At 43.6% G+C, this 21,558-nt stretch overlaps 2 protein-coding genes across 2 annotated transcripts in view; both read right to left on the bottom strand.

The window, feature by feature from the left end:
* The window catches only part of LOC144989113 (uncharacterized), a 78,215-nt gene that overhangs the window by 30,718 nt on the left and 25,939 nt on the right, over positions 1–21,558 (bottom strand). The window lies entirely within an intron of this gene.
* Positions 885–18,814, bottom strand: LOC144989156 (uncharacterized). Its single transcript, XM_078941309.1, has 2 exons — positions 17,929–18,814; positions 885–4,096 (listed from the first exon to the last, which is right to left on the bottom strand). The coding sequence occupies exons 1-2, from the start codon at positions 18,071–18,073 to the stop codon at positions 2,763–2,765; spliced, it is 1,479 nt and encodes a 492-aa protein (XP_078797435.1). The 5' UTR covers positions 18,074–18,814; the 3' UTR covers positions 885–2,762.

Here is a 21,558-nt window from a genome sequence, read left to right as displayed (position 1 = left end):
ATGCCAAAATATAAGCAAGATTCAAGTCATTTTATGCTCACCAGGGGCAGGGGGGGGGTTGGTTTGGGGACCATAGGGTTTCCTTTCTGCTCTTTGCAGATGATGTTGTCCTGTTGGCGTCATCGAGCCTGGACCTCCAGCGTGCATTGGGTTGGTTTGCTACAGAGTGTGAAGCAGCTAGGATGAGGGTCAGCACCGCTTAATCTGAGGCCAGTGTTCTTGACCGGAGAAAGGTAGTTTGCCATTTCTCTGTGGGTGGAGTTTAAATATCTTGGGGTCTTGTTCAGGAGTGAGGAAAGGCCGGAGCATGAGATTGACAGGCGGATCAGAGCAGCGTCCGAAGTTTTGCAGTCGCTTTAACGGCCCGTTGAGAGCTGAGCCAAAAAGCAAAGCTCTCCATTTACCTGTCGGTCTTTGTTCCAACACTCACCTATGGTCATGAGCTATGGGTCATGACTGAAAAAACAAGGTCCGAAATACAAGTGGCTGAAATGAACTTCCTCCACAGGGTGGATAGACGCTCCCTTAGAGAAAGGGTGAGAAGCTCTGTCACCCGCGGAAGGCTTGGAGTGGAATCGCTTCTCCTCCACATCACGTGGCTCAGGCATCTAGTCTGAATGCCTCCTGGACACCTCCTTGGGGAGGTGTTCCAGGCATGTCCAACTGAACGGAGGCCCTGGGACAGGCCCAGGACACGCAAGATACTACGAGACTACGAATCTGGAGGAAGTGCAAGGGAAGTCTGGGCATCTCTGCTGATCTCGCAACCCGGTTCTGGTAACATCACATGCTCTGCTCTTTGGAACAGAGTCCGGCTTTGGAACCAGCAGAGAAACAACAAACAGCAGAAACCCACACTGTGGGAAAGACTCCACACTTCTGACTGATGTTCATGTCCACTTTATTCTTCACAGATAAGATTGGAACAGAACACTGAGAACCAAAAAGAACAGAGGAACAGTTCTAATGTCTACTAGAAAACACGAATCACATGAAACACACAAACACCAGTCTGGTTCTTTATCTGCCTGAAAACTTCCTTCTGACATTTTTTAGGAAAATCTTTTCCTCACTTAACTTGGTTTAACAAAATATAAAATGCGGTTACTACTTTTTAAGTAAAATAATAATTAAATGTTCACTGATCACATAAAAAGTGTCAGAATTAAAGACATCTACAAAATCTTTCTAGTGTTGTCATGGTAACACATGAACAACATACTCATCATCTCAGCTTAAACTACAACCACATTGAATCCTTTCAAGATTTAACTCTAATAATACAAAACAACACATTTCTATTAACGGATACATCTGAAAGAATTCCTTGTGTAGATTTTTTTTTTACCTTTTTTGTCAATGAAAGCAGCAAAGCTCTTATTGTCAAGTATCTTTACACAGATTTAAACATACTGGTTCTTTTATTTTATTGGTTTGATAATTGTTGCTTAAAGAATATAAAATACAAAAACTGTTGTAAAAAATTTAGAGTATCAGATTAATCTCATGAAAAAATGATGTTTTCAGCTCATGTCAGTCTGTTCTGTTCTGAGTGACAGTTATAGTGTTTTATGAATGTGTTTTAAATCTTCTGTTAATGGGCTGATTATTTTGAACGTGTTTTTGGAGACCTCTAGCGGTCGCGCCCGGTACTGTTGTTCAACACATTTATTTGAATAATCTTTATTGAAAAGTGCACATGTAGAAACAGAAAGGATTCGCTAGCATGCACGCACTGTTTGTCAGTGGAAAGAATTTGTTGCATACGTCTCAATTAAGAGGTTGCATTGCCGGTATGTGGAGAAAATTTAATATTGAGACTTTTGAATTTCGATATAAGAAACATGTTTATCAGTCTATTATTTTTGGAGTTTGTAAAGTTGTGATGCAATGCTATGCATATATACATGTTAATTGTACTGATCATTTGCTTTCTGTTTTACCCTTTAAGTATCATTAAACCTGATGACAACGTTCAACGGTCTCCAGAGTCGTGGTATGATACGAGTGTTCAAAAGCTCCTGCATGGGACATGCATGAAGCAGCACACAGTCTTTAGAAAACGGTTCATTGTTATGTGTTCAACACTAACTTGTGTCTCCTTCTTATTGAATGACTGCATCAATGTGTTATGTAGGCCAACAGTCTGTGGTTCTGTGTTCATGTAATGAAAGCTCGGGCTGCTTTGGAGTATATGAGCACATAAGGGTTTGATCCCAAGAGTTTTAAATATTAAAAACAAAAAATTAACTAAAATATAAAAATAAGTGAAAATCTTCAAATTTTCTGAAATACAGAAACCAAAGTGATCGGTTGTGCTGCAGAGGTAAAGGGGTCCATCTCTGATCAGACTATCACAGGTACAATTACCATTTTGCCCGTCCATGTGTCATTGAACAAAACTGAACCCCACATTGATCCTGGTGGTTATAGGTTGGTGCCAGTGTGAGACAGTACAGCTGCCATCAGTGTGTAAATGGGTGTGAGGGAGTGAATGGGACTGAATATTAAGTACTTTTGGCTTTTAAAGAAGGTACATAAGCGGTATATCCCATACGTATATGGCAACATAAAACCAAGGCTTAAAATATTTCAATCTAAAAATCATCATTTTTAATAAAATGCTAGTTTCTTTCTTTATTGAAGAAAATGTGTACTTTTTTCAAATCTTTCCCTCTTCTCATGTAAACCTTGTGTTTTTTACTGCACAAGTTCTCTGCTCTAAGTTTTCCTGAGTTTAAAGTTTATTAATAAATCCTTTGTTAAAAAGTTTTTAAATGTTTTTCTCTTACGTGAGTTCTCATGTGTTTTTTGAGACTTGATGAATCACTAAAACATTTATGGCATTTTATACAAGAAAAAGGCTTTTCTCCTGTATGAATTCTCATGTGTGTTTTAAGATTAGATACATTACTAAAACTTTTTTTACATTCTTTACAAGAATAAGGCTTTTCTCCTGTGTGAGTTCTCATGTGTTTTTGGAGATGAGGTAATTGACTAAAACTTTTATCACATTCTTTGCAAGAAAAAGGCTTCTCTCCTGTGTGAGTTCTCATGTGTCTCTTAAGATGAGATGTACGATTAAAACTTTTGTCACATTCTTTACAAGAAAAGGGCTTTTCTCCTGTATGAGTTCTCATGTGTTTTTGGAGCTCAGAAAATTGACTAAAAGGTTTAGCACATTCTTGACAAGAAAAAGGCCATTCTCCTGTGTGAGTTCTCATGTGATTTTTGAGACTAGATGATTCACTAAAACCTTTTCGACATTCTTTACAAGTAAAAGGCTTCTCTCCTGTATGAGTTCTCATGTGGCTCTTGAGATGAGATACACGACTAAAACTTTTTTTACATTCGTTACAAGAAAAAGGCTTCTCTCCTGTGTGAGTTCTCATGTGTGTTTTCAGATTACATCTTTGACTAAAACTAACGTCACATTCTTTACATGAAAATCGCTTCTCTCCTCTATGAGTTCTCATGTGTCTTCGGAGATGAGATGAATCACTAAAACCTTTATTACATTCTTTACAAGAAAAAGGCTTTTCTCCTGATCGAGTTCCTACTTTAAATGGTTTGTTAGCGATTCTTGAGTTTTCGCCAGACTTGAAGGAGAAAAGTCTTTTCTGTTTTGAAGATTCTTTGTGTTTCTTAACCAAATCATCCTTTCTACTACCATCAGAGTCACACTCACTGTGAGAGCTGTCCACACTTTGGACATGACTTCTGTCTCTTCCCTTTATCTGATCTCTGTTCTGTGAGTCTGTCTCTTCATCTGTAGTTGATGTTGATTCTTCATGTTGGTTTCCTTCCTTATCCTGACTATCAGTTACATTAAAGCTCTGCTGATTGTTTAGATCTGCTTCACTGTTCTCATCTTCCTCATAAGTAGGAATCTCCATCAAGGTATCAGTCTCCTGCTTCAGATCAAGGTGATCTTCATCCTGATTGATGCAGAGTTCCCCTGGTTCCTCTTTAATCTGTGATGGTTCTGGTACCTCCGGTTCCTCTTTATAATGCGGAGGGTCCGGTTTCTCCGGTTCAACTCTGAAGTTCCTTTGTCGGTTGCAGAGATCTTCAGTCCCCCAATCCTGGGGGAGGACTGCAGAAAAACAAACAGAGACACTTTTTATGTTTTGAGGATGTTGTGTGTTGTTAATAAACACTATTAACTGCTTATCAATTACACCAATTGTCTGTGAAGACTCTCATTCATACAGTTTGTTTCCATCACAGTAGTAGGTTTAAAAAATGCCATCTGGACATTTTCATTTTTAAAATTGAATACATTTCACCTTTGATCCAAATTGTCAATTGTGGATAAGCTGGTGAAAAAGCAGGTTTATAAGTGCTCTTGGGGGAGGAGTCAAACTTGAAACTGGAAAAACTTGACCTAAACTAAATGACATTAACAGCTGAAAGAGATGGCCAGGTTGGGGAGTGTAGCCCCTGTCTCTCCAACTCTAGCTGAGAACAAAGGACTTCTAAAGACCTGGAAAAGAAACTGGTTCGGTTTGTTTGTCTGGGACTGATTTAAACCTGAGACCACCTCTTATTAAGAGAAGGTTTATCTTTCTTGACAAAGACGTCTTCTTTCACTCACCGTGTCTCAATCCAAATGGTATTTTCCAATATAGACTAGATTTTCTCATTTTAAAACTATTACCCCCCCCCCAACTTCCTGTCCAGCAGCTGACCAAACAGATGAGAGCTGAAGACCTCTTGTGTTGGACATATTTTTCTGTTACAACATGTGGTTATGAATCTTCTGACAAACAAGGAGTATATTTGAATGAACCACTTTATTAATTTAGGCTAGACTTTAGTTAGATTGATTATATTTTTAATAACCACATACTTATGCATACAAATACACACACAAAGCATTTCAGTCATGCACACTATTTCTGCAAATGTGATCTTACACCTGAGCTCGAGTGGGTGTTTCTGTTCTTTTTCTGCCTAATTCTGTTCTGTTGATGATGGAGTGTAAAAAATAAAGGAGAGAGAGCCCCACCGAAGCTCCAACTGGTGCTTGGTTCGAGGATATTTTAGAATGTCCGTCATTATTTCTTTGCAGCAGTGTAAACGCTACTTGGCGTCTATCTTCTTCGCTGGTATGTGTGCTCAGAAAGGCAGTTTTGTGTTTGAGCGCCCCCAAATTGTGTTTAACTGTAACTTCAGAAGCTCCAGACACGTGTGCAAAAACGCCATTCTCATTGGTCGTATAGTTTTCGATGCGATGCGTCAAACCAAAAAAACGAACCCGAGGCGTTTTTTAAAAAGTGACGCTTTGACGCGTGGCGTTTTTTCGCGTCCGTGTGCACACTCACATTGGTGCCCTTTGTTTAGTCACGAGCCGTTAAACGTCGGCGAAAATCGCGTGCGAAATTCGTCCCGGTGTGAACAGGCCTTTAACCTAGTTTTTTTCAACTGGTGTGTCGCAGTACATAGTCAGGTGTGCCGTGGGAAATTACCCAAATCTGAAAACATTTTCCATCTCCAAGATATCAGTTCTGTGTTCATCCAAACGGGTCCTGATAAAACACTGAGTACCGTAATTTCCGGACTATAAGCCGCTACTTTTTTCCTGCGCTTTTCCCTCAGCCCTTTTTCTAAGGGCTGAGCAGAATTTTGCATTGAATAGCTCACAGCCGCCGTGTGAGCTTTTCGGATAGGAAGGGGAGACAAGGAGCCCGCTAGACGAGCGCGGAGCGCAGAGGCGTCCGCGGAGCAACAAGTGTTTGTTGTGAAAGAAAACTTCTGACGAACGCGCCGCGCTGAGGCGCGCATATCGCGCCGAGGCGCGGGCTTTTCAGTCGCCGCTGCTTTATTTTACTGCTGTGTTTCTTTAACCAGCCCTGTTAGTTCCATAATGCTGCCGCGACACAAGTGGAAGGAGACCTGTTCCTTTTCACCCCTCCATGCACTGCTGCTACTTGCTCATTCTTAAACACGTACAACAGTGTGGCGAGCCGGGCGTTGGCCCCGCTTTTAGCCCCTAAGACTCATGGGAAATGTCGGGTACCGGGGGCCAGGGCGGTTAGGTTCACCTTCACTTCCGGGTTGAGGCTTTTATTTGTTAGGTTCCGGTTCGGTGTTCTGTTGTGTTTCTGTGGACTTGACGTCTTCATCGCCAGCACCTGTTTACTCACCTGTTGTCAATCACTGTTGTGTGTATATATACCTTGTGTTCCTCCTCACTTATCACTGGATCGTTCTCTTATGATTATCACTAGTTTTCGAGTCTCAGTGCCTTCCTTAGGATTAAAATCCTTGTGTTCTCAACTTCTGTCGTCCTGCATCTTGTGTCCACGCCTTCGTTACTTGACATTACGATCCAGTCAACATGGACGCAGCAGACGCAGAAGCTTCTCGAGCAAACGCCAGCAGCCAGGAGTGGGTCATTCGCCACCAGGAGGAACAGCTGAACTGCCTCCGCCGAGGTATGCTGGAGATGGCCGATCGGCAGGAGAAACAGCTGACTGCGATCTGCGATCGCATCGACACCCTGGCAAGACAGGTTCAGCAGCCGCTGACACCTCAGCCGCTCCATCCCTCCTCTGCCGCATCCACACCGATGGTTCCGGTCCAGACGCCTTCCGCCCCAGCGGTTCAGCTGGCCCGACCGGAGAGGTTTTCTGGTGACTCTGGGGACTGCCGGGCGTTTGTCACACAGTGTGAACTCCATTTCGAGCTGCATGCTGCCAGTTTTCCCACGGATCGTGCCAAGGTGGCGTTTATTATTTCTCACCTCACCGGCAGAGCCGGAGCGTGGGCCACCGCGGAGTGGCAACGTGGGGGAGCAACCTGCGCTTCTCTTTCTTTTTTTCTCGATGCCTTCACCCAAGTTTTTCAGCACACGAAACCCGGTCGAGAGGCAGCCCGGGCGCTGATGCGGTTGACGCAGGGAAATCGTCGGGTGACGGACTACGCTATTGAGTTCCGGACTCTCGCTGCTGAGAGCGGATGGAATCCCGCCGCGCTCGTAGACGCTTTCCTGGAGGGACTGTCCGAGGTGCTGAAAGACAACCTAGCTCCATTGGAGTTGCCGTCGTCTCTGGAGTCTCTCATCGCGCTAGTCATCAGGATCGACAATCGACTGCAGGATCGCCGACGGGGGCGCCAGTCGAACGCTTCCTTTTCCCGGGGACGCACTGACGACTACGACCCGCCCTCCTCTCATCCTTCTTCGGTTGCTTCCACAGACTCTCCTGTAGCTCCGTTGGAGGAACCCATGCAGCTGGGTCGTGGCCGTTTATCCCCCTCTGAGCGCAGACGACGGATAGCGGCGGGTGAGTGTCTTTACTGTGGTCAGCGGGGACATTTCTGTAAGCACTGCCCAAATGTCTCCGTTCGTCATTAAGAGTGGGCACACTGACGAACGGAGGGCATGCGCCCACCTGTTCAAAATCCACCTCCTGTTTTCTGGAGGGTCATGTCATGTCTAGGGGTGGGGGGTTTCCTGTTCAGGCCTTATTGGACTCAGGGGCTGAACAGAACCTCATGGATGCCGAGCTAGCCAAACGGGTCGGACTAAGGACCGAGTTACTTCCCCGTTCTTGGCAGGTTATATCCCTTAATGGAAAGGCTGTCGCCACTATTGACCAGATTACTGAGCCAGTCCACCTCATACTGTCTGGGAACCATCACGAACATACTCGTTTTTTTCTGTTTAACTCACCACTTAATCCGGTGGTTCTGGGGTTTCCTTGGCTCCTGGCCCATAATCCAGTCATTGACTGGCCTAACAACCGTATAAACAGTTGGAGTAATCACTGTCACGAGGTCTGTTTACGCTCAGCTCGGCATCCAGGGGCTGATTCCGCTGACCCAGTAGGACAGCCGTCCTCACCCGACCTCTCCAAGGTGCCCTCTGAATACCACGATCTGGGGGAAGTGTTTTCGAAATCCCGGGCTCTCTCATTACCTCCTCACAGGCCTTATGACTGCTCAATAGAGCTGCAGCCCGGTGCTACTCTCCCCAGGACTCATCTTTACAGTCTGTCTAAGCCTGAGAGGGAGGCCATGGAGCAGTATGTGACTGACTCTCTTCAGGCGGGCCTTATCAGACCCTCTTCGTCCCCTGTGGGAGCTGGGTTTTTCTTTGTAGGGAAGAAGGACGGTTCTTTACGGCCATGCATTGATTTTCGTGGGTTAAACGCCATCACTATTAAGAACCGTTATCCTCTTCCACTCATGAACACTGCATTTGAGTCTTTACAGGAGGCCCGGATCTTCACTAAATTGGACTTAAGGAATGCGTACCACTTGGTGCGTATGAGGGAGGGTGACGAGTGGAAGACCGCCTTCAACACACATCTTGGACACTATGAGTATTTGGTGATGCCTTTTGGTTTGTCCAACGCTCCAGCTGTTTTTCAGGGCATGATTAATGATGTGCTACGAGATTACATCCATCATTTCGTGTTTGTGTACCTGGATGATATTCTCATCTTCTCCAGGACCCCCAGCGAACATAGGCGGCATGTTCGTCTGGTTCTCCAACGGCTCCTGGAGAATAAACTGTTTGTGAAGGCCGAGAAATGTGATTTCCACTCCTCTAGTGTATCGTTTTTGGGTTTTGTGGTCACTGGAGGGGAGGTGCGACCGGATCCGGCTAAGGTCAGTGCGGTGGTGGATTGGCCCACCCCGGCCACTCGCAAACAGCTCCAACGGTTTTTGGGGTTTGCCAACTATCTACGCCGTTTCATCCGAAATTACAGCTCAGTCGCAGCCCCCCTTACGGGTCTGACCTCCACCTCCTCGCCTTTTATTTGGACGGAGGCCGCTGAGGGCGCTTTTCGGAACCTCAAACGCCTTTTCACCACGGCGCCGGTCCTTGTCCAACCCGATCCCTCCGCTCAGTTCGTTGTGGAGGTTGATGCTTCAGACACTGGGGTTGGAGCTGTGTTGTCCCAGCGTAAGGGTGCGGACAGCAAGCTTCATCCTTGCGCGTTCTTCTCCCGCCGGCTTAATCCGGCGGAGACTAACTATGATGTGGGTGACAAGGAGCTTCTGGCCATCAAGTTGGCGTTGGAGGAGTGGAGGCACTGGTTGGAGGGGGCGGGTCAGCCTTTTGTGGTCTGGACTGATCATAAGAACTTGTCCTATATCCGGACCGCAAAACGGCTTAACTCTAGACAGGCACGGTGGTCACTGTTTTTTGCTCGTTTTGATTTTGTGGTGTCTTACCGCCCTGGCTCCAAGAACGTCAAGCCGGACGCTCTTTCTCGGCAACAGGAACCGGTGGTGGAGAGTCAGCAACCTAAGACTGTGATACCTGCCTCCTGTGTTCTGGGTGCCCTCTCCTGGCAGCTGGAGAGGGATATCAAAGCTGCCCAGACCCGGGAACCTGACCCTGGTAGTGGGCCACCTAACAGACTCTATGTACCCAGGGCCGTAAGGAGTCAGGCCCTTCAATGGGCTCACGCTACTCGCCTCACTTGTCACCCCGGTATACACAGAACTGTCTCCTTCCTGCGTCGCTGTTTCTGGTGGTCCAGCTTGGCAAAGGACGCCAGGGAGTTTGTGTTGGCCTGCACGATCTGCGCCCAGAACAAGGTCAGCAATCGACCACCAGCAGGTCTGTTACACCCCTTACCTGTCCCGAGCCGTCCGTGGTCCCACATCGCCCTGGACTTTGTGACCGGTCTGCCATCCTCCTCGGGGAAGACTGCAATCATGACGATCGTGGACCGGTTTTCCAAGGCAGCCCACTTCGTGCCCCTGAGGAAGTTGCCTTCGGCCGTTGAGACCGCCAGACTCGTCATTGAACATGTGTTCCGGCTGCACGGCATTCCGGTGGATATCGTCTCTGACCGGGGTCCTCAGTTCATTTCACAATTATGGAAGACTTTCTGTGCAGCCTTTGGTCCCACGGTCAGTCTCTCTTCGGGGTTCCATCCACAGTCCAACGGGCAGGCCGAGAGGACCAATCAGGACCTTGAGGTGGCTCTCCGATGCGTCTGTTCCCGTAACCAGACCTCTTGGAGCACCCTGCTGCCGTGGGTTGAGTACGCCCACAACTCTATGACATCATCTGCTTCAGGTATGTCCCCCTTTGAGAGTTCCCTGGGCTACCAACCTCCATTGTTTCCGGAGCAGGAGAAGGAGGCGACGGTTCCGTCGGTTCAACACCTCTACCGCCGCTGCAGGCGCATCTGGAGGGAGGCACGCGCTGCTCTCCTTCGCTCATCCGCAGCTAACAAGAGACTGGCCGACCGGCATAGGTTACCTGCACCTACCTACACGCCAGGTCAGTTGGTTCTCCTATCTACAGCTAACATCAAGCTGCGGACGGAGTCGAGGAAGCTGTCTCCCAAGTACATCGGGCCTTTCAAGGTGGAGAGGGTCATCAACCCTGTGGCGGTCCGACTGCGCCTTCCTCGTACTATGCGTGTTCATCCAGTCTTTCACGTCTCTCAGCTCAAACCACACGTTACGAGTCCTCTCCAGCCTTCTCCCTCCCAGCCGCCACCGCCTCGTCTCATCGACGGTCAGCCTGCATGGACCATCAGACGCATCATGGACGTCAGACGGCGGGGTCGGGGTCTGCAGTACCTGGTGGACTGGAAGGGGTACGGTCCCGAGGAGAGGTCCTGGGAGCCGACTTCAAGGATGCTGGACAAGGACATGCTCCGGGAGTTCCACCGTCGCCATCCTGACAAACCCGGGGGTGCGCCCAGAGGCGCCCCTTGAGGGAGGGGTACTGTCGGGTACCGGGGGCCAGGGCGGTTAGGTTCACCTTCACTTCCGGGTTGAGGCTTTTATTTGTTAGGTTCCGGTTCGGTGTTCTGTTGTGTTTCTGTGGACTTGACGTCTTCATCGCCAGCACCTGTTTACTCACCTGTTGTCAATCACTGTTGTGTGTATATATACCTTGTGTTCCTCCTCACTTATCACTGGATCGTTCTCTTATGATTATCACTAGTTTTCGAGTCTCAGTGCCTTCCTTAGGATTAAAATCCTTGTGTTCTCAACTTCTGTCGTCCTGCATCTTGTGTCCACGCCTTCGTTACTTGACAGGAAATGGGGAATCGCGGATGTAAATTTCCTCATCATAACTGAGGGATGTAATGTTGATTATATGGTTACTGTTTGTAATTTTATGTATGATACCTAGATTGTCAATAAGTAAAAAAAAAAAATAAATAAATAAAATAAAATAAAAAAAACATAACTGAGGAACTTGTGAACAAAATAGAGGTCCATGCTGTTTCAGATGTGGGTGTACTTGGATACATGAGCTTGAGTCAAGGCTGTACCCGCCCTCAGTGTGGTAATGAGCCACGCTCTCTCTGGGAGTCAGGACGTGCAGCGACTTGTATTCTGATGCGGCTTGTGTATGTACAAAAATAATTAAGCACATGAAAATAGGTGGGTGCAGCCTATAATCGGGTGCGCTTTATAACCCGGAATTTACGGTAGTTAGGAATAAGAAAACTCATAAAATACTTTTTTACTTTTTTTTTTTAATACTTTTTTTTTTTGTGGCTCTAATGCATTCAATAAAAACCGAAATCCCTCGTTCTCCACCTCGCTGCAGGGGGGCGGAGCCCGTTTTCCGTTTGTGTCCCTGCTCTCGCAGAAGACAATGGTAGCTCCGTTTGGAAAAATCTGCGCCGGGCTGCGTCGACTTCAGGCCAGCAACAGCCACGTCTTTGTCACCCAACTCCGGGTGATGCAGCTTTAATGCTGGCGGCGCGTCTTCTAAGTTGCTGCTCTAGCTATTCTCCTTGTTTTCCCCCTTGACCATCTTTGTTTGAATGTGTATTCTTCTTCGTCCGCCCACAACACCCAATCTCTCGAGTGCTCCCTATCTACCCTCAGAAGAATTGTCTTGCCAAATAATGCTTGATATGATGTTTTAGGGGGTCTTTAAACGTAAATAAAAGGTCGATACTTGATGAAGACGTATCGAGAATCAATCACAGGACTAAATACTGCAATATATCACCATATTGATATTTTGGCACACCCCTAGAAATGAGTTTAGTTCTCCTTTAAGGTCTGTGTTTATTAACAGCCAAACATCCCATAGTTTGGTCCAAGTCATCTTTCTAACTGAAATACTTTTCTAACAACGTCTGGATTAAAGGATGAATTTGCTTTCAGACGTCAGTCACTTTTGAAAAGATAAGCTTAAATAGAAGTAATAAAAACATTTGAGAAACAGAATTAAGGTGAAGTGGCCAACAGAAACAATTGAACTAAATTAAAACAATTTCATCATTTAAAAAGACATATAACATTTTTGTTAAAATTTTCACATACTTCATCTTTGATTAAGACAAGAGAAAACTAATAAAACTTCAACATGTTCACTTTTTGTGTAGCTACAGAAAACATAAAAATATTAGTTTTTTGTGTAAATTTATCAAAGATATTGAGATCATATAATTGTTGAAAAATTACAGTTGCCTTTGCACCAACATTGAAAAATTGAATAATTATTTAGAAAGAATATATATATATATATATATATATCAGGGCTCCAGAGTAACTTTTTTCACTAGGAGCACTGTGGCCCCTAACTGAAAATTTTAGGGGCACAACCAGAAACTTTAGGGGCGCATACCGTTAATCAACATTCTAACCAAATCTACTAATTTCCACTGTATTACTAATAAATACTTTAATAATAGATGCTGGTTCATCTCAAACACGTCTATCCTTGCATTCTCACCAAGTGTTTTAAGTGCGTCTCGGACTAAACCGTGTTGTTGCTCGCACGTGTTTAAAGTTCAAGCCCCGTTAGCTGTCACGCATGTAGGTGTGGGACAGTTATTCTCCTCAGCTGACCCGACTCCCGCGGGGGCGGTGTGCTGCCGTAACAGCCGTGCACAAACCGTTTGGTTGGGGGGAAGCGACGCCACGCGCTTAACCGTAACCCCCGTAACCTCCGGGTCTGTGTGACCCAGAGAAAAGTTCAGCACTGCCTGCATGCATTTACAAAATTACGAGCGAATAGATACTTTCTAAAGGAAAGTAAGGAACTCCTTCATGTGGTCCGGGGAGGGAGGGGGCTGTCAGGTCTCCTGCTTTCAAGCCCGGTCATTGTCACGCCCCCAATAGTCATTTACTCCACTGGGATTGGTTGGTTTGTCAGCTCCGCACACGACAATGTAAAGGTGTCATTCATACAAACTTGCAGGACGCATTAAAATTAAACTTTCATTTCAAGGTGGGGGCCACAAATAGCCCGCGGGCCGTGAGTTTGAGACCCCTGCTGTAGACTCTGGTACACCAGCCGCAGGTCGGAAGAATGAATCAATGGTTCGCTTGCTCATAGCTCAGATGCACGCACAGGTTGTGATGATATTTGTCTCCGTTTCCTTCCCACAGATGTTTACGCGCGCTCGATTATCTCTAGGCCCCTCCCCCTACACGCATTTTAGCCACTTACGCGAGTGTGTGCTCTCGTCTCATGAGTATGTGTGCGAGTTTGTGTGTGTGTTTGCGTGCGTGTGCGATAGCGTCTCATTGATTATTTCATTGATCATTGACGTGCCCCTTCCACGTTTAATGTATAAAAAATACGGAGGCTGGGGGAGGCAAATTTACTGGTTGCACATGTGTGACTGGATGTAAAATTCAGTCGCACACTCTCAAATTTTGGTCGTAAAATGCGACCAATTGGTCGTAGTCTGGAGCCCTGAATATATATATATATATATATATATATATATATATATATATATATATATATATATATATATATATATATATATATATATATATATATATATATATATATATATATATATATATGCATATATATATATGCATATATATATATGCACCCGCAATATGTATGTCCACTCCCGCCCGCACCCGCAAAACTCATAGAATTTTGTCCTGCACAGTAATAGAGATGCATTGATTTTGTATCGTCTCCCGTCCCGCAGAAAAAAACACGTATTTTTATTGATATTATTAAAGAGATTCATGTCCCTCCTCCAGTCTCATCTTTTCATGCTTTCCTCTTTTGTGTAATGTGCAACATAATCATTAAATATATTTTCACAAATCCTGTTCGGTAAAAAAAGTGTGCGTGTGTCCGCGACATTGTTTGTCCACGACAGACGGCCTGAAGCGCGATGAACCAGCTGGGATAGATGCAGGTCAAAGTCATTTGCAGGAAGAAAAACATTGTAATGGTTCAACAGAGCTGAAAATCTATGAATTAATTTTTTCCTGACGGAAAAATACTTTTTTTTTTTTTTTTAGCTTCAGCCTTTTCCCGTTTTTGCTGTTTTGCGCCTCAGTGGGGCATTGGCACGCAGATCTGAACACGATGAACCTCGTTTGAGGTTCTTTTCTGCTTCATCAACTGACATCATGTCCCTGTCAGGAAACCTCTGCTTCTTCCTTATCCCGCGCAGTGTTGCCAGATAGATTGACAGCTCTTTCATCCTTCTGTTGCGCTAGAGCGTTCCGACTAACGTGTTAACCTGCTATGACCGTATTTTGCGCTCTCTGTGTAGAACACACTGGGAGCGCGGGGAAAATAACTCTAAGCTGCAGAGGATGTGAACAGGTGAACAGGTAGAGAGGAAAAGCAGGTAAAGAGGCGGGGGAGGGGCTTTGGCTTCAAACTCTGTCAGAGAGATGGAAACACGGCGTCAGATTGAGACGCAGCTTTCACTGCGGGAGTTGAAGCAGAGACTTTCTCTGGGATGATTCTATGAACTCAAACATGGAAACATGATTATCAAGCAGAACTCTTTAAAATAATAAACCTGATCTCTCCACATTCTTCGTGTTCACCATGCATTGATGCACACATCGCTCCATGCAGCGATCAGACCAGAACTTTAGCTGATAGCTCCGCCCATACACGACCGCGGTATCAGGCTTTAAAGAACACAATTTCTAAGAGGCGGGGCGCTGCACACCCCCAACAACAGGTTAGATGACAGTGGCCATTGGGCGTCTCTACCTGGTGCCTTCACGGAGCTTCAGTACATAAGACTCCAACAGCCGCACAGCCTAACGTAGTCCACTATTATATATTCATGAGATATTCATGGCAAAACTGATACCGCAGAGTTTTTTTTTGCCGCCCGCTCCCGCCCGCAGTACAATTCAAACCGCCCAATCCCGCGAGATTTGCGTTGGGTCCCGCGGGACCCGGCGGGACCCAATCCCAATGCAGCCCTCTACTGCACATCAATACAGACTACAGAGTTTCTCCTTTTTTCATTTTTGGATGCTGGTGTGCCGCGAGATTTTTGTCTAGGATAAAGTGTGGCCTGGCTCAAAAAAGGTTGAAAAACACTGCCTTAACCAATTAGTTTCTATTGGGGAAATAAAATGCTGTTTATTACAACATTGCCCAATGTAGCTTCTGCCTTCCTGCCTTCTCCAGTACTTTGAAACGGTTCAGGAGCCTGAATGGTGCTTCAAAAATAAAGGGGGGGGGGGGGGGGCAGTGATTCTTTCCAGAAACAGTAAAGTGTGATAATGAGGCAGCACGACAAAATGAAGGAAAGCTGCTTTAATGTGACAAAGATGCTTTTTTTTGACATCACAGTCTGCCCTGCACCGTGGTGCTGCCACGCTTTCTCACACGTGGAAGTAAACTGGTAACGCTGATCACCACGATGCTGTCCTTTTTTCAGAATGTTGCACACATCCCACTGATCCATCAGATCACTCAACTAGAATCTATTGCTTAGAGGTTCAGCAGAACTTTGGCCCGCTTTACCGATAGCATTTCAGCAAATGCTAAGTGCATTAGCCATAGGGTTGGGCGATGTCCCTTAAGTTGGCAGTTGACAATGTTTGCAGTAAACCATCCGGATAGACGATGAAATCGTCCGGGGTTGGGGTGGGGGGTAATTTTTGTTATTATAATTGTTATATAGTTATTATTTGTTATTTTACCTTTTTACTTCATTTTATTACCCATCTAATGACTCATCCGCAAGGATCCAGTATAAACTGAGGGAAGTGACTTTAACAAAACAAATAAGCAAAATAGAAAAGAAGTAGTCTGCTCCTGCACTTAACTAGTCAAGTGGACCGGTGGAGCACGGACTTACAGCTTTGTGTTTGAGGGATAGGGAAGACGCTTTGTTACTGGTGCGCTATGTGTGGGAGACTTAGGACTGCGATCCGTCTCCCAGCTCTAGGTGAACGAGCTACCGAACTCAGGAGAACCGGGTCTAAAAGTGTGTATCCGGGCAGAGCTCAGACCCTCAGCACACAAAGCAGCTTTGTTTGGGGCAGTGTGTGAGCTTAAAGCAGAAATGTCGCTCAGTCCTTAGAAACTGTTCAAACAATCACGTGGATTTGTGTTTCCAGTCGTGTCCCAACAAAATAAAGGCCAGGGCTCCAGACTGCGACCAAAATTTGAGAGTGTGCGACTGAATTTTACATCCAGGTGCACATGTGCTACCAGTAAATTTGCCTCCCCACCCTCCGTATTTTTTATATTTAGATATAAAAAATAGATATTTGTGTCTTCTTAAAAAAGGGTAGCAGCTGTTTTTTTTTCATTTTCATTTTGACATTCATTCAACCAGGAAGTTTATTTTTCTGTCACGTGTTTCTAACTTGTGGTCTGTACTGGAGTGTTTATGGAGCCACAACACCTGGGGGGTATTCCAGGAAGCATGTTTAAACTAGCCTGACTTTAAGCCTGAACTCTGGCTGAAATCCACCTGAACTTGTTTACTCTGGGTATGTCGGTTCCAGAAGACCGGATATGAGTTGGCGTAATTGCCCTCGACTTGGTAACCCTGGATTAATGCACGTGCACGTCAAGTACATAAAGACATTCTCAATGGATCGCCGATTTCTGGAGTCACCATGGAAACGCGTGGGAAAAAAGAAAGCGCGACACTTCAGTAAGGCGGAGTCTGAGCTTTTAATGACGGCGTATGAAGATTATACGTCAATCAAAAAAGTAATATGGCTGCATCATCAAAAGAAAGAGTTTCTGCTTGTAGTAAGAACAGACAAAGTAAACGCACAAGTTTTTGATCTTATTTCTATTTTTCTTGTGACGCATATATATATATATATATGACTTATCCAATTTTGCCAACTTAAATGAATTACTTCTATTGGTAACAAGTAATTGAGATAAATTTAATCAAACTAACTAAAACAGCAGCATCAAAAGTTACACCTACTTAATTGAATTAATTTGAATGAAAGTAAAATAATTGTCTGAAAACTATGTGTAATTTTTAAGGTGACCTAACAAAAAAATGATTTATCTTAACTGAAGCAAATAATGAAGTTAGATCAAAGTATAAAGTTTATCTTTCCAACATCCATATGTGGTCTTATCACCCTCTCATGGTGGAAAAAGTTTTATCTGAGCTTCTTCATCCACTAAATCATCTTCAAATGGACACGCCATGCTGCTTCACCTCTCTGTAAACAAACTAACCTTCAACTAAACCTGTTCCAGACCAGGTTATGTTCAGAGCATGAGTTGCCATAGCAACTTGACCTAACCTGAAACATACCTCCATTTCTGGAACCGAAAGCTGAGGTTATCAACTTCCTTAGCCTCAAACTTACCGTGGGAGCTAGCATAACCTGCTTTCTGGAATAACCACCTGCAATGCAGACTAGACAGAAACACACCATTCTAATGATGTATCTAGTATGTTTACATCTTCCCTTAATGGATAATAAAAAAGCCTTTTAGCCTTGAGGACAGAGAGAGGACAGCCACAGAGCCTAACAGGTCGTGATTCTCCACCTCTCCCCTTTGGAAAAGGTTTCATGCAGACTCTTGTGTGTCTTTTCGTTTCCCAGCTGCTCAAATCAGAATTTAATCCAGCAATCGGTCCAGGTTCAGCGGTTTTTGAACAGGACCTGGTCCAAGGTGGACAAATGCAGTGGAATGTTCCTTTAGTGCGCTCGCGAATCGGAATCCAAATTCGTTACATTTAATGTTTAGTCACATACCAACTATGTTGAGTTGAAGCTGCGGGTTCCAGCTGCTATCCAGCAGTCTGCGCTGACGACAGAGCTCCTCCTCGTTCTGGACGATGGTTCCTTCAGCAGCAGAACGTTGTTCTCTGACAGAACCTTCCTGAGGTTCTGAAGACATGGTTCCTGCTCCGATCTTCAGCTCCAACTCCCACAAACACCGCCGTCCTCTTCACTGCAGCTCCGATCGATCATCTGCTAGTCTCACAATCACAGCAATCCACGTTGTCTTTCCGTTCAACACTTCTTCACTCATTTACGACACTTTGGAAAATGCTGAGAGTTCCCACACGAACCACGAATCGTCCTTTCTGTCCAAAAACCTCACAAAAGTCCCAACTAAAAACCACCGACCTCTCAACACAAGCTAACGCTGCTAGCCTGCTAACAAGCTAACGCTGCTAGCGCCTCGTGCTGTTTACTTCCGGGTCACGTGGAGAAACTTTATTGAAAAATAAACGTAGAAACTGCTTAACTAAACTTCAATATAGTTTTAAAAAGGGCTTCCAATATTTGTAAACAGTTTTAATTCAGGAGATAATAAAGAAAAGAAAATCAAAATAGAAAAAAAAAATCTATCGAGGAAGCTTTTTGAGAGCTGTTGTGACGTCATCACACTGTGTCTCATGCCAATGTTAAGATCAATGAGTTATATCACTAGAGGAGACACGCCCGCTTTAGAAGCCTGGCCGACGGTGGCGGAGCGCGACGCCATCTTGGTGAGGTCGACGACATTGATTTCCATTGATTTTAGTGGTGTCTAAGTAGCTTTTATAAACTGTATATATATTTTTAGATTTAAATATATTTATACATATATATAAATATATTATATTTTATGTATATAATGTACATATAGATACATCATTTGTTGCTGTTAAAGAAGTGAAACAGTCAGCCTTAAAAGCTCAAACCTGAATGAAAATGCATTGTTGCAGGACTTCTTAAAAACAAAAAAATTATAAGAAAGAATTTTTAAAATTAAATTCTAAATATTTAGAAGTTTTAGACCTTTTTGACATGCAATTTTAATTATTTAGAAAAACCCAACAATAAGTCAATAATAATAATAATAATAATATTAATAAATCAATAGTAAGTCAATACAAACAATAAATAATAAATAAATAATAAGTCAATAAATAATAAAATAATAAAAATAATTATATTATTATCATCATTATCAATAATAATAATAATAATAATAATAATAATAATAATAATAATAATAATAATAATAATAATAATAATAAAAAGAAGTCCAAAAGTGAACAATAAATTTACTCTAAAAAAAACAATCTGGCCTCTTATCAAAATCTGTTTCCACAAATGTTTTGAACAGCCAGACTGTATTGCTAGTTGGTTCCACAGTGATCCATCTGGGTTAACTCTTTTGATAGCCAAGATCCACTTTTTCCTGAAGTCTGAGTCCATTGAAAACCTGCAAGAAAAGTTCAGTCACTGAGTCAGAAATGTATAAATCTGTATAAATAGCCTAGTATGCTGTATACAGGTTTAGCAAAATAAAATGTGCATTTATATTGACAGCAAATTATCTGTACATCATGCAGCATGTTGATAACAGCCCTGCAGCATCATGCATGTCAACATGTGTTCTATTAATGAAGCCCCTGCAGCCTTAAAAGAAAAAATAAAATAAAATACGTACCTGTGAAATGATATACCTTCCTCCATCATGGACTCATTTTTCTGATTTTGGCAGTTGAAACCCACACAATGAACTGGTATTACGCAAAAAATGTTTTCACATGCATTCACTGCAGCAGTAACTTGACCTCACCAAGATGGCGGTGCTCTCCTCCCATGAGGAATCACGTGATGTCTCCTCTAGTGATAGAACTCATTGACTCATTTGACTACAAAACCCATCAGAGACTAACTAAACCTGATCACATTCGTTTATTGTATTTCTAAACTACAGTCATGAATAAATAAATTTATTAAGTAAACAAAGAAAAAAAATTAAAACAAGAAAATTTCAAGCAAAAAGATCCTAAAAATCTGTTTCTAAAGAGAATAATTATGACTGTTAATAAACATTAAACTGTATACTTAATAACAAAAACAAGCAATAGTTTTGAATTTATTATAAGAGTGAAAAAACAATAGAGAAATTTACTTAATTTAATTAAAATTAGATTAACAAATTTATGAAGTATAACTGAGATGTAACATAATAAAATAAAAGTTTAAAAAATTAAAGATCTTTGGAATCCAAACATTTTTCACCAACAATCTGCAAAGATTTTAATGCTGTTTCTTGTTTCTGTGTCTTCTTCAAAGATTTTTACAATAAAAAACTGGGAAATATTTAAATAAATTCACAGATTTTTACAGGTTAAGAGAAAAAAAAAATTAAAATTTTAATTTACAGTACAGACCAAAAGTTTGGACACACCTTCTCATTCAAAGAGTTTTCTTTATTTTCATGACTATGATAATTGTAGATTCACACTGAAGGCATCAAAACTATGAATGAACACATGTGGAATTCTATCCATAACAAAAAAGTGTGAAACAACTGAGAATATGTCATATTGTAGGTTCTTCATAGTAGCCACCTTTAGCTTTGATTACTGCTTTGCAGACTTTTGGCATTCTCTGGATGAGCTTCAAAAATGTTGAGAAATGCAGAAATGTGTGCTGCAGATGCCATGTTTGCCACTAGAGGGCAGCACAGCAGCTTCAGTCTTTGTCATTGTTGCTGTGTGAGCCTGAAGGAGCTTCAAAGTGAACTAGCTGCAGCTTGGTTCAGACAAAGCTCCACATTCACACACAGATGTGATCCTGAAGAAGTCTGAACAGAACATTTCAGGAGAACTCTTCAGTCCAGAACATGAGCCTGCATTGTTCCTGAAACTGGGATCAGAGTTCTGCTCTCTGCTCCAACAGAACCACCTTCATGAGCTCCTGGTTTCTTCTGGATCCTCCAACATTCAGACGCTCTCTGACTGAGTTCATGTCTGCACAGAAACCTTCAGGATTCTCTTCTTCCACACGTCTTTCACTCTGAAACTCTCTTCTGAATGTGGATCATCTCAGTCAGACGTTCAGCAGCATCAGAGCCGTGCATGTGCTCCTCCTCATGAGTCCTGAAGCTGCACCGTCAGCTGCAGAGCTTCAGAGCTGCTTCCTTCTCAGACTTTCCACTTTCTTTGGCTCTCTGGCTCTGATGCTGCTGCTGCAGCTGCAGAAAAACCAGCAGCTGCAGAAAAACTCTGCAGAGACTCACAGAGAGAGGATGGAGGCAGCAGATGAAGCTGCTGCAGACTGACAGCTGATGGAACTGAAGCACTTTCTACATTCTAGTTCCAGATGTTCTACAGAATCCATCAGAGCTTGAAAGTCCTCAGTACTCGAGTACTTTAGTTCAGCAGCTCCTCTTTTCCTCTAAGGTGAAGCTTCATGTGGACGACTTCTTCTTCTTCTTTTCTCCTCTTTTCTGGAGCTTGGGCTCCATGCAGTCTGATCAGCTCTGATTTGGGCTTCAGTTGATGTTTGTGATCAGGAACTCTGGATTCTTCTTAGAAGGAGACGTTCTGCCTCTTTAGCAGAGAGCAGAACGTTGATCTGATCTGTTGGAAG

The sequence above is a fragment of the Oryzias latipes genome, chromosome 2 (assembly GCF_053564925.1).
Source record: "Oryzias latipes strain Hd-rR chromosome 2, Olatipes_Hd-rR_3.1".
Classification (NCBI taxonomy): Eukaryota; Metazoa; Chordata; class Actinopteri; order Beloniformes; family Adrianichthyidae; genus Oryzias; species Oryzias latipes.
The sequence above is the reverse complement of the archived record's forward strand: the minus strand, read 5'-3'. Positions and strand labels throughout refer to the sequence as shown.